The 11,904-nt window shown below is 37.8% G+C and overlaps 2 protein-coding genes across 3 annotated transcripts in view; both read left to right on the plus strand.

The window, feature by feature from the left end:
* The window catches only part of LOC143347792 (uncharacterized), a 41,773-nt gene extending 39,941 nt beyond the window's left edge, over nucleotides 1–1,832 (plus strand). For both annotated transcript variants that reach the window (XM_076777318.1, XM_076777326.1), the window contains exons 3-4: nucleotides 116–376; nucleotides 754–1,832. In XM_076777318.1, coding sequence (XP_076633433.1) covers nucleotides 116–376; nucleotides 754–1,185 — 693 coding nt within the window. In that variant the 3' untranslated portion in view covers nucleotides 1,186–1,832. The remainder of the gene's footprint in view (nucleotides 1–115; nucleotides 377–753) is intronic.
* Nucleotides 1,833–7,479: 5,647 nt separating this feature from the next.
* On the plus strand, nucleotides 7,480–10,551 carry LOC143348073 (uncharacterized). Its single transcript, XM_076777893.1, has 2 exons — nucleotides 7,480–7,818; nucleotides 10,228–10,551. Exons 1-2 carry the CDS (start codon nucleotides 7,480–7,482, stop codon nucleotides 10,549–10,551), a joined length of 663 nt encoding a protein of 220 aa, XP_076634008.1.
* The last annotated feature ends 1,353 nt before the right edge of the window (nucleotides 10,552–11,904 follow it).

Below are 11,904 nucleotides of genomic sequence, written 5' to 3' on the forward strand. Positions count from 1 at the left end.
GAAGAGTGACGCAATTTGTACTTGTCTGGTTTCGAAGAAATCGTGTACACGAGTTGTACCGCGGAACACGTTGAAAAATATTTAGACAAAGCAATATCTCGACTTTCATTTGCAGGTGTACAAAGTGCTGAAGGGGCAGTACAGAATGCCCTGGCTCCCGGAGAAGGAATTCGACTGGTATTTCAGGGAGGTTTGGTGCCTCGAAAAGGGGAAGAAAGCTGATCGTGCGCTTCCACATCTTCACGATTCGCTTCAAAGGTTCGCCATCACGTTCCACCATCTCAGAGCTTTCCGTCTCAAGTCCAACATCAACGTCGATCTCACGATGAATAGGAGAAACGAGATCATCAAGCAAATGCACAATGAGATCCTCAGGGTGCGGATCATTTATTTTATGTCACTTCATAAATTACGATTTTATTAAATTACGAATTTGAAAAGTGTCGTTCGACGCACGATTCTAATATGATTAAACATATTTAACCTCTCGTTTAACCCATTTGTATATAGCAATTTTCCTGATCATTATATAATTAAAACATTAAATTTCCAGTACTTCTAAAAATATTTTGTATTTAGATACAATAAAAACAAATTTGACGATGAAGGGAGAATTGAAACAAAATTTTAGTCGTAGTATTATCAATAAAATTTTCTTAAAGTCTCGTTTAATTTAAAATTGAATAATTTATATTATTATAAACTGGTATTATTACGTCGACAGACGTTTCAACTTCAAACGTTTCGTTGCAGGTGTTGTGCGAAGTGGAGACTGCTATCTTAATTTTAGGTCTGCAAATACCAACGGCGCATACCGCCAAAATTGTCACGGAGAGTTCGAACTGGGCAAAGGAGGGCGACTTGACGCTGATGTTGATTCAAGATTGGGGGGTAATCAGATTGTATCAAACGTTTCTAAACGCCTGGACCAAAGCCTTTCGTAACGCGACTGCACCAGGACCAGGAACCTGCGACTCCGACAGACAGAATCCGGGAACAAAGATTATTAACAAAGGATCCGGGCCAAAGGGTAAAAGGATATCAAAGAGTAAGAAGCAAACCAGGCCAGTTCGGAAGCATCCCTTGGGTGCTGGTCAGAATAGTTCCTTGCCTCAGGGACCGAAAAAGGGTCCTCCGAGAAACAGACTGTTTAGAAAGAAACAAAAGAAGCTCGCGGAAGTGTGATGAGATTAATCTCGCCGAGGGTTTCCCTCGACTTTTACGAAATCTCTCGATTATTTGAAGAAAAAGAGGCTTAACAGGCAGCCTTAACGTTATTTTAAAGAATCAGCTTTATTTCTTCGTGGACCTGAACTCTCTGTTGTTGTGATTAGAACATTATTTTCAAGCGTTAATTTAAAAGAACAATCTAATACACGTATCAACGTATTAGTTCCTTCGGACCAGCGGTTCCTAACCTTTTATTTACCACGGGCACCCTTTAAATAATTTCTTCTCGTCGCTTAATTTAAATAACGTGCATCGAATATATATTCCTTCGCATTTGGAAGATTTATCGTAAACGACAAATATCATGTTAAGGACCGCTGCTTTAGACACTTTGAGAGTTTTCTTCGTTTCAGAATGTCGTTTTCTTTGTGACTTATTTATGTTCTTGGCATTGGAATCGTCCCATAAGTTACTTGCCTGTCGAGCTTCTTTTAAAAAAGGTTTTTACATCTTTCACGTTGTCGATGACAAATGATTTTTTTTTATTTTATTTTATTTATCGTTACGATCATTCGTAGATGCTTATTACTTTGAAATCTTGCCAGTTTGTTCCAATGTGGTAGCATTAAGAGTGTTGCGATAGAATTAGACGAGAACGACAATCGTATTAAGGAGTTAACGTTTTTATTATTTTTTTTTTTTCGGACATCTGGTACCGCGGAGAGTTAAAGCGTCGTTGAGAATCAAATTGTATACTAGATACCAGTATTAAGAAATGTATTTCAGAACAGTATTATATCTAATAATATACTTAATAACAAGAATAGCGAATAACACTGATAAAAAAAAAAAAAGTTCGATTCGTACGGCGCAATTTTAATCGATTTGTTTCACGAGGCGATTAAACAATTAACGAATCATTGTCGCGGACGAATCCACTTTAAACTGTTAGCCATATTGTACATGCAAGAAGAAACGATAGTATAAAATTAGCACACTTAGAACGTAATCGATGCGTGTCAAATGCGATAAGAGTTTCATAGCAAATTGTCGGAACAGAAAGATACGTATGTAGCTGCGGAAAAGTTTGTTCGGTGGACAGGGTCGAAACTTTGTGTCAAACTTTTCTTTCTTTTTTTTTACAACAAAGTAATGTGCAGGTATAAATGTTGTTTCTCTTGTGACTCTTCGCATTGCACGCGATCCCCGCGTACGTCGATGCGATGATTCGAATTATACTGATCGATCGTGGCTCATTGTAAATACGTACACCCAAGGCGAAGCTCGACAACGGTATCGAGATTTCGAAACGTACGAAAGTATTGACGATACGACGCAAGAGTCATCGATTTAATCGCCGAACAAGACGGTTCGTCAAACTTATTTATTGTAGCTTTAACATAAGCAGGCGAAAGCTTAATGTTTTTTAGCTGTGATATCTCCAGCGTACGCGTACGTACAGAGTTCCTACGTTTTATACATAGGCGCATTACTTATTGTAAGTGACGTACGTTAACGCGTACGGATACGTATTTAGATGTAATCGCATCTTCTCTTTTTTTTTTTTATAATTTTTAATTTCATATAATTTTTTTTTTCTCTCTTTCGCCAGTCCGTAGAATCTCGTCTTGTCGCGAACATGACACTTTTATCATTCAATGTTTTGCTTCTTAATTGCTTTCGTAATGCTTCGAACACGAAAGACCAGCGGTATTACAAGATGGCGCGGTTTACAGTTTTTTCCCTTATTTTTTTAGTTCCATTCGAGTATTTGGACCAGACGACGAAACGCGTCTCTTTCTTTAGTTACGAATGTATCGAGGGACCATTTAAGAATCATAAGAATTATTTTGTATACGCGTTTAACTCGCTTGCGCGTGTGATCGTCGTGAAACGACATAGCATTCTTCTTCCTGAATGAAAATATGTTTGCATTAAAGACAATCGAAGTTTTATATTGTACCGGTACTTAATAATATGTACTTGTATTTTAATGTTAGATATTTTTCTACTTGGTATTTACACGCGGCGTGATAACCCGAACGTTTTATACACGCGCATTTAGAGAGTAAGGATTCCCACTTGCATTTTATCAAGTATACGTAGTAGGTATATTTATTGTGACGTACACGTAGGCGTACATAATGTTACGATTTATTTATTATATCACGTTACCATCGCATATATTATTTATTGTCATTTCTGTACTTGTATAATCGTCTCGAATAAATTCGATGTTTTTGTATTGAACAGCGTCGTTCGATATTCGTACCTCGCCTTTCGTCCAACAACAACGCTTCCGCCGGTTCCAACAATAATTGCAAACTTTCGGTTTGCATACAATAACGGAATTTAATCAATCGTATCAGGATTTTATAAAACGTACGCGCGTACGATTTTAGTCAGCTGACGTTCGTTATCGATGATGTCTGGCGAAAAGTGTATAGGTATGCAGCAAGATAATACCGTATCAAGTTCATTAAACTTGCGAAAGTGACAGGTAATGCGAAATGAAAAAAAATGCAGGCCAATTTGACGGAGGAAAATTGCATTTTAACGGACGTCAGTCGCGCGCAAATTATTGTAATAATAGAAGAACAAAAACGGTAATTGTGTAATCGAATAACGATGCACCGAATTAAAAATTTACTCGGATGATTTTATATTTATAGAATTGTTAGTTATTATTCTTTCTGCAAACGATTGTAACTTTGGTTACGAGGGATGTTTATCAGTTATTAAACGAACGAGTACTTATCGTTTATTAATCAACGCGTTTCGATTTTTCTCGATTGCTCGCGTGTTTATTTAATTATTAATTTTTTTTAACTCGAAAGGTTTCATGTACAACCGGCTCCAGTATCAGGAGTCCACGAGGGGATGAAAAGTTGTAGTCGATACTCATTACTCTTTACACTTTCATGTAAATATTTTACACGTTGTTGTGCATGTATTGTTTTTGTCACGAATCGATCCTCGTTTCATTTAAAGGATTAATACAAGAGCACTGCGTGATTTTTACGTCTTCTATTGACATTTTGAATATTAAGAATTCTGCTTTTACAATGAAACATAATATCGAAAATACAGGAAAAAATGGTAAGAAATTATTTTTATTTTTTCGATAATTTTCAAAGTAAATAGATATTTATTATATGGTATTTAAAAAATTGCTGTTTTATTCACGTGGATGTTCTGAATGTAATTGTTTTAAATGAATGTGTTGCTGGTAAAAAATGTACGCGTTTGTGCGAATAAACTTTTAAGTTGAAACATTGAAAATCGATTGAGGAGATTATGCGATTAAAAACGCACAATAAGTATGATACCTAAATTCAAAGATAACATTAATAGGCATATGCGCATTTAAGATTATGATGCTAGTCTCATGTGGACCGTTTTAGTTTTTCTCGAACACATATCAACTATTATTCGTAATATTTGGTGCGTGCAATCAAGAAGAACAGTTATTTATAATTTATTTCGGTAGAAAAGATAATTTTTAATAACATTAACAGAATTGTGTACAAAATTGTTTTACTTGAGAATTTCACGTGATTGTATTCAATGAAATATTTTGAAGACCATCAAAAACTAGTATGATAACGTGATATTTCAAGAAACTTCGTTCTTGAATAATATAAAAACACAATGAGTATTATTTAAAAGTGTCACGATATTAATCTCGATATTGCTAGAATTATATACATTTTGTTGAATCATGTTATTGCGAGGACTTTACGAAAAGTATGTACCAGACAAAGTGCTTTTATTATTATAGAAAGCAAAGATTAAAAAAAATATAAATATAATGTTAACATAATGTTAATATAATGTTTACTTAAAGGATATTTTTCCCAGTGCGTTGATTTTATATCATTTAAATTATTTGATAGCATACGGAAATGGTTAAATAATACTCGTGCCATTACAAACGTTTATTTATAATACTTATCGATGATACTTGGCGTACAGAACTGTACAATTCATAAACACGTGGAAATTTTGAGGAAAACATTGTTTTCAGGTTGAGCAGATAGAAAGAGCCGCAATAATACCTCTAATAAAGATAGGAGGGATATTTTGTATCAAAAGAACCGAATATTGCACACAGCAAAATATTGCAATAAACCACTAATAAAAAAAAGTATCGAGCTCATAAACGCCGATTTTAGTTTTAGGAAATGGGTAGTAGTTTTTGCATAAATATTTGACACGTATTTTTTTCACTTCGAAAGAGTGAACGAAATTAATTAGAAAATTCCAACTTTCCATATAATGTTCACAGAAATGATTTCTTTTACGTCTTCTTATAGAATTAAATTCTTCGTTTAAAAACATACAATTTAAAAATAGAAAAATATATTTCCAGCGCCTCCATTTTGAGCGCTATTTTCACCCTTTCAAAGTGCATGTTCAAAAACTACATCTGCCATAAATTTCATTAAAATCGGCGTGTTTCCCCATAGTAATCCATCACTAGATAAATTCAAAACTAGAAAGCTATGTTTTATGATAACCTCCGTTATAACTTAATATCGTAAAATCGATGTTTTTGATCTAGAAAAAAATTGATCAATCATAAATAGATGCGAAATTAGTATTACAAATATTTCTTCAAGATAATTATTCAAATAAAATAATTATTTGTTTATTTTTAATTTAAAAGAAACATGCTAGGTACGTTTCTATCGAACAATATCGATCGAGCCATAAACGCGTACGCAGATTTCGCGCAAATCAAGCTATTGTTTGCTTGCACGGGATTTTTATGTACTCGAACGCACGTAATTCCGTCACGTTCTAATCCGAGACGAGAAGACCTAATCTCAGTTCGGTGAATTCACCGACTGTCTAATTATAGTATCGCCTTATACGGCATACTTATAACATATTACGTAGGATTAGTGTCGACGTAGGATGCGTATGTTACGTCGACTTCATTCAGAAGTTTTTGCGCTTCAGTCTACAGGCTGTACTTAAACGCAAAAGTATTGGCCTTCTGACGTCAACTTTTCTTAAAAACCGTCTTCGTATGAATCGACCAAAACGTTCGCTATATCGTCGAAAATCTCTGTTACGGATATCTCAAAATTTCCGTTTTAATCTGCTTGCAACGAAATCGGTTTGAATTTGCCCCGCTTCGGCAAGATAATATTAAAACTGTCGTTAGTTTGCATCTCGAGTCGAACTAGCGTATCGATACGTTCCGCGCGATGATTCAGAATTATTAGGTATGGTCGTGGCGTTTAATCCTATCTGGTAGATTAGATCGCTGATACACGGCACGTTTAGGTGAACCCGCGGATGTGAGGCTTTTGACACTCGACGGCGCGGCTTTCCCGGTTGAATCACAATCCAAATATTGCGATGTTTGCGTCTGCATGGCGCACAAGGCCCCCGAAACACTTCTGACGAACCGTATCTACTTTCCCCGGTGAGCTCGAGTGCCATACTTGCACGATGACAGGTATTTCCCGTTTTTCGAAGAAAATTCGAACGTGGGAACGTAAACGCGAGAATCCGCGAAATCCTCGATGCCCGACCAATAGAGGTGTTCGCGTTTACGCGACCACGTCATACAGATAAATTTGGATATTATGCTTGGGTCGAGCTACACTCTCAGAAAAATACTGGAAATCGGATACGTATCAGTGAAAACGATCTACGTTGTGATAGAAACAATTAGAAATTTTGGCAAAAATACAGAATCGATCGAGGACGGTAAACCGTTTGCCGTTTACGGAAGTCAGAGACCATGCGGCGCAGAAGAAGAACGCAGAATGCATTTGCAATAACGAGAGGAAAAAAAATGTTACAACGATCGTTACGCTTCGCGACGTGACACACCTAATCAGTCGCGACGCCACATCGATTGCGGGGCTGTAAATAACGCGGCGTTTATTGCAACAGGCTCGTCGACGCGTTTGCACAGCTAAGTAGTAAACATTAACGCAGTAATTATTTTCAGGATGCAGCCATTTACCAGCGTGCGCCATTATCTGGATATCTGGACGATATTTTCGATAGATCCGTTACTTAGAAGAAGGCACGACCGCGATTACGCGGGGCTCCACCAGACCAGCGAAAAACTCTGGACAAAATATAAGCTGCCACCCCACCGTCGACCATGCGTACGTACACGTTCGATTGTTTACACAATGCCATATATAAGCTGGAAGCACGAGAGTTTGACAATCTCAGTTCACGATCTCCCGTCAATCGCTAACATCGCGAAATCACTTGCTCCGTTTCGACGAGATACGACCGCCGATACCGTTTAGTTTTAAATCGTACATCGACTCGAAGATGTTCCTATCGCGTTCCTGCCTGTTGATCTCCGTGCTGGCTGTCGTTTCCGGCGCGCCGAAAAGATCCACGAGATCGGAGGTGCCGATGTGGCACCTGCCGTGCGGTGAAATGGAAACGGACGGATCGTCGTTCGCGAACTTGGAGGAGGAAGTGAAGATCAGTCTGGAGAGCCTGAGGCTGCAGCATCAGTTGGCGATGCAGGATTACCTGAACCGTGACTACGAGTACCTGTACGAAAGAGTGCGTATCGGCGTTCACGAGCACCAATACATCCCCAACTGGGTCCCCGGGAAGAAAGACGTGAACATGATCAAGAGGCTCGCCAAGCCGCAAATGGTAAGTTTATCTTGCGTTTGTAATCCAATAGACCTCTACGGTCAGTATCTCTTCCGCTTGCGGTGGCGGAGATTCTTTTACCGAATCCTGTAACGATCCCGGTAAACGAAAGGTAAACAGCAGAGCACGAAGTCTGGGGTCTAGAGTTTTGGCACAACTCGAAAACTTTCGACGGGTGAACGAGCGAAAGATTCGTATTAGAAGTTAAAGTGTCGCGTTTAACTTTCCCGGGAGGGCATAATCGCCCTTTTGTGCGACGACGAACCCCTTCTATAAATATTCATCGAGCGTGGAGAAGCGTCGTGTCGCGAGAAACCGGAAGAGCACGAGCGTACGGAATCGCGGAACAGGTGAGCCCGACTGCAGAGGCGCGCGCGCGTTTTCAGTTCCGCGACCAGTTGACCATTTGCTGTTGCAATTAATTAACGCAACGTTAAATAACAAATTTTAATGAGACGGTAATTATTATAAAGTAGCAGGCGAACAGAATCGCGCGCGGCTGTTCGAGGTTTGCGCGCGCAATGCAACTACGGGGTACGCGCCGTTCATGTTAGCCGGGTCGCGCGACTGCGTAATCCCGCTTGTCCTCCGTCGCGATGCGTGTACGCTGATAATGCATCGTGATAACGCCGGTACTCCCCGATACTCGCCCTCCCACCCCTTCCACCGCCCCTTTAACACCGTTACAGTCATTCTGCATCGACGCGTTCTTCCGACGACGCGACCTCCTTGATCCTTAACACTCTGCTGACCGGGGCTATTTCGAGCCTAAACCGACCCTCGCAGCCACCTAGTTATTCGCAATTCCCTTTATTATTAGGCGTATGCAAAAGTCTTAATCCGCTTTTCAAGCGTTCAAATATAATTAGTTGAAAGAAATAAAATTTTTTTCTTTTTTTATGGATTTATTTGGTACTCGTCTATCTGAAACTTCATCGTCGATTTTTAACGGTAAATTCATGAAATAACAGTGAAAACGATAAATGGGTATGGACTTTAGGATGCTACTTGTCACGAAATTGCTACGAAATTTTCAATTCCACCTTCTAAAGTAAATTTCCTTAGTAAAAAAAATTCTTCTCCTCTTTGAGAACCTCATTAATCCTTAATATTTTGCTGATCGAGGATATTTCGAGCCTAAACCGACCCTTGCAGCCATCTAGCTTTTCGCAATTCCCTTTACTATTAGGTGTATGCAAAAGTCTTAATCCGCTTTTCAAGCGTTCAAATATTTCTTTTTTTTGTGGATTTGTTTAGTCTATCTGAAACTTCGTCTATCTGAAACTTCATTGTCGATTTTTAACGATACGTTCATAAAATAGCAGTGAAAACGGTAGTGGGATATGAACTCTAGAATGCTACTTGTTACGCAATTTTCAAATGCAAAAATTCGTGGATAGATTGTGAATGTAGTACTCCTTAATCGAATACCAATTTCGAGACGTTACAGAAATACGAAAATGGCTCGATGATTTCATTGCTTCCAAAAGAAACTTAGCCAAAAGGTGACTGAAGCAAAATTGTACAAAATGGAGGAAAATATTTCGAAGATTAATTTGCAATATACTATCTATAAGAAAAAAGACTAAAACTTTTGCATAGATCTAATACTTGGGCCCATTAAAAATATCTATATAATAGTTGATGCTGTTTAATCTCCATTACTTTAAACGGCAAGCACTGCAGATGTCTCTGTTCTAATGTCTCCCGAGTGTAGCAATTGAACACGAAATGAAAACATTTAATTAAACTTTAGTGGACTTTATTTATAAATATATTTAATCATTTTTTCAATTATGGTATAAGTATTTAGATTCACACAATGGTTCACAACTTTGTTCTAAAATATAGTCTTAAAATTTTCTTAATAGCCTCAAAGGTGAATCTTTAAAGCTCTTTTAGAGATACCAGAAGAACTATTAGAATCTGTACTGTATTCAATTGCATTGCCAATTACTCGATCTCTAGTTACTCCTAGCAGGAGATATTTGTATTTCATGTTCTCATTTTTGTAAATTATAATCGCAGTCAAATTTAAATGCATCTTTTCATGTAACAAGAACAAGTGGATCCTCTACGCAAAAATGTTATTTTCCCTCTTCAAAGGTTTCTCAATTTTTTCTTCAGTGATTTTGACAAACCGCGATTCTCCCTTACAGTATCACAGACCAGTGTTCTCCAACAATATCTCTGTAGTAAAAACACGCTGATATAATAATTTAAACCCCTGTATAAACTAACGTAAGTGCAGGCACGAGTATACTCCTAATCGGTCAGCAAAGTTCAGGGATGAAAGCACGAATATACTACTGACCGGTCAGCAAAGTAACAAAACATAATAAATTAAAAAAGAACATGTTCGATGTTCGACGATCAACGAATGTGCTTGAACGACAGTTTTGTTTACAGATCATCAACCACTTTCCGAAGCTGCACTTGGACCTGCAGAAGTTCGCGGTTGCATTCGAGCAATTGGTTGACGACGAGACGAATTCGAAGCTCCACACGGCCCTGAGTGCGACTCAGTCTTATTTAATGATGATGCTATGCGAAGTGGAGAGCTACATCCTCGGTCATCCGTCTCTGCGGGTTCCGTCGCGGGTGGAAAGAAGCATCATGAGCAACGTCGAAAGAGAGCCAGTGGACGACACCAGAAGACTCGTCCGCGATTGGGGCATTCTTCTCAAGTATAAAGACTACCTGCACGCTTGGAGGCACGTTTTCAACGACTAGAACGAGCGGTGATCTGTTTCAGTTTGTAGATGAAAACGATAAAATCGTGTCGAGGAAACGAAGAAACGATAATCAAGCATGACACCATCGACGGGAACGTTGCAAATTTCTATCGAGCGTACAATGTAAATTCATTTAGCACCTCTTGCTCGCGGTTAACTGCGAGAAGCGTGGACGTGTCACGGTGTGCATGACTAGACAACAATCGTTGAAGTCATACGCGATAATCGTCGGAGATAATCCGGCCATTGCGAAACGAGCGTTGTCGATATCGCATTATTTAAATTATTTATTCATGAACTTATTTATTGCATTCACCGATCATTAGCGTTAGTATTTATTATTTATTCATGAAACGTCGACGATGGGATTATTTATTTAGAACGTTAGTTATTTATTGACAATCCACGGTACCTTCTCACTCTGCCATTTCGAAGGCGATACGCGATCATGTAATTTCGAAGCGCAGCATGTGATAATCAATCCACTTAAGGAAACTGTTTGTATCTTCCTGAGAAGTGATCACTATTAGCAAATAGGTATTTAATGAAAGACAATAATAGTAATAAAATTATTTTCGTATTGTTCAGTATTATCAAACAGATATTTATATTGTTGATGCTAAATCGAATATTTATACATAGTGTATTTAATAATTTATTATTATCTTTTATATTAAATTTTCCTAATGAAAAAGTAACGTGTTTTGAAAAATTTTCCTGACAAAAACTGTTTCGATTGGATATCAAATTTAGGATGTTCCTTAGCAGAATGGTAAGTGTCTCGCTGTGAAGTTCCATAAATAACAACTATTTCTGTAATATTGTATTAAAGAATAGATAAAATTTATGACATCTTGGCAAGAGAATTATATATGTAAATTTGAAGGTATTTTATATCGTTGAAGTACAAAATTTACATGTATAATTCGTATTTTAAGTACAAAATGATTTAAATATGTTTGTTTCTTTATATGAACTGTGCCTGACACATTAAACATGCTACAAGTTTCAGGGCGTTAAAAATTTCGTCAGCTTTGAAGGTTTTATTATTAAATTAACCGATCTTTAGCTCACGTTTCTTGGCGAAATGACGACGATCACCTTTTTTAATCCCTTTCATAGTCATTTCAAATATATTTACTCACATCCTACAATCTGTTTGCTTACCATATTCATTCGGCGAATAGTTTCTCAACTGACCGCCATGCATGATAAGAGGACGCTAAAATCACCTTTCAATTTTTTAGTCGGTATGGCAGTCAGCTGGGGCCAGAAAAGTTCACAAGGTGTATGATCTACTTGTATACCTTTCACCTTATGGATATTCGTCGCCCCCGCTGACTGCCATACC

This window comes from Colletes latitarsis, chromosome 2 (genome assembly GCF_051014445.1).
Source record: "Colletes latitarsis isolate SP2378_abdomen chromosome 2, iyColLati1, whole genome shotgun sequence".
In the NCBI taxonomy this organism is placed as follows: domain Eukaryota; kingdom Metazoa; phylum Arthropoda; class Insecta; order Hymenoptera; family Colletidae; genus Colletes; species Colletes latitarsis.

Coding starts and splice junctions, on each gene's coding strand:
- LOC143348073 (XM_076777893.1), top strand. CDS start 7,480: ATGTTCCTATCGCGTTCCTGCCTGTTGATCTCCGTGCTGGCTGTCGTT. Junction 7,819..10,227: donor GGCTCGCCAAGCCGCAAATG/GTAAGTTTATCT, acceptor TTTTGTTTACAG/ATCATCAACCACTTTCCGAA.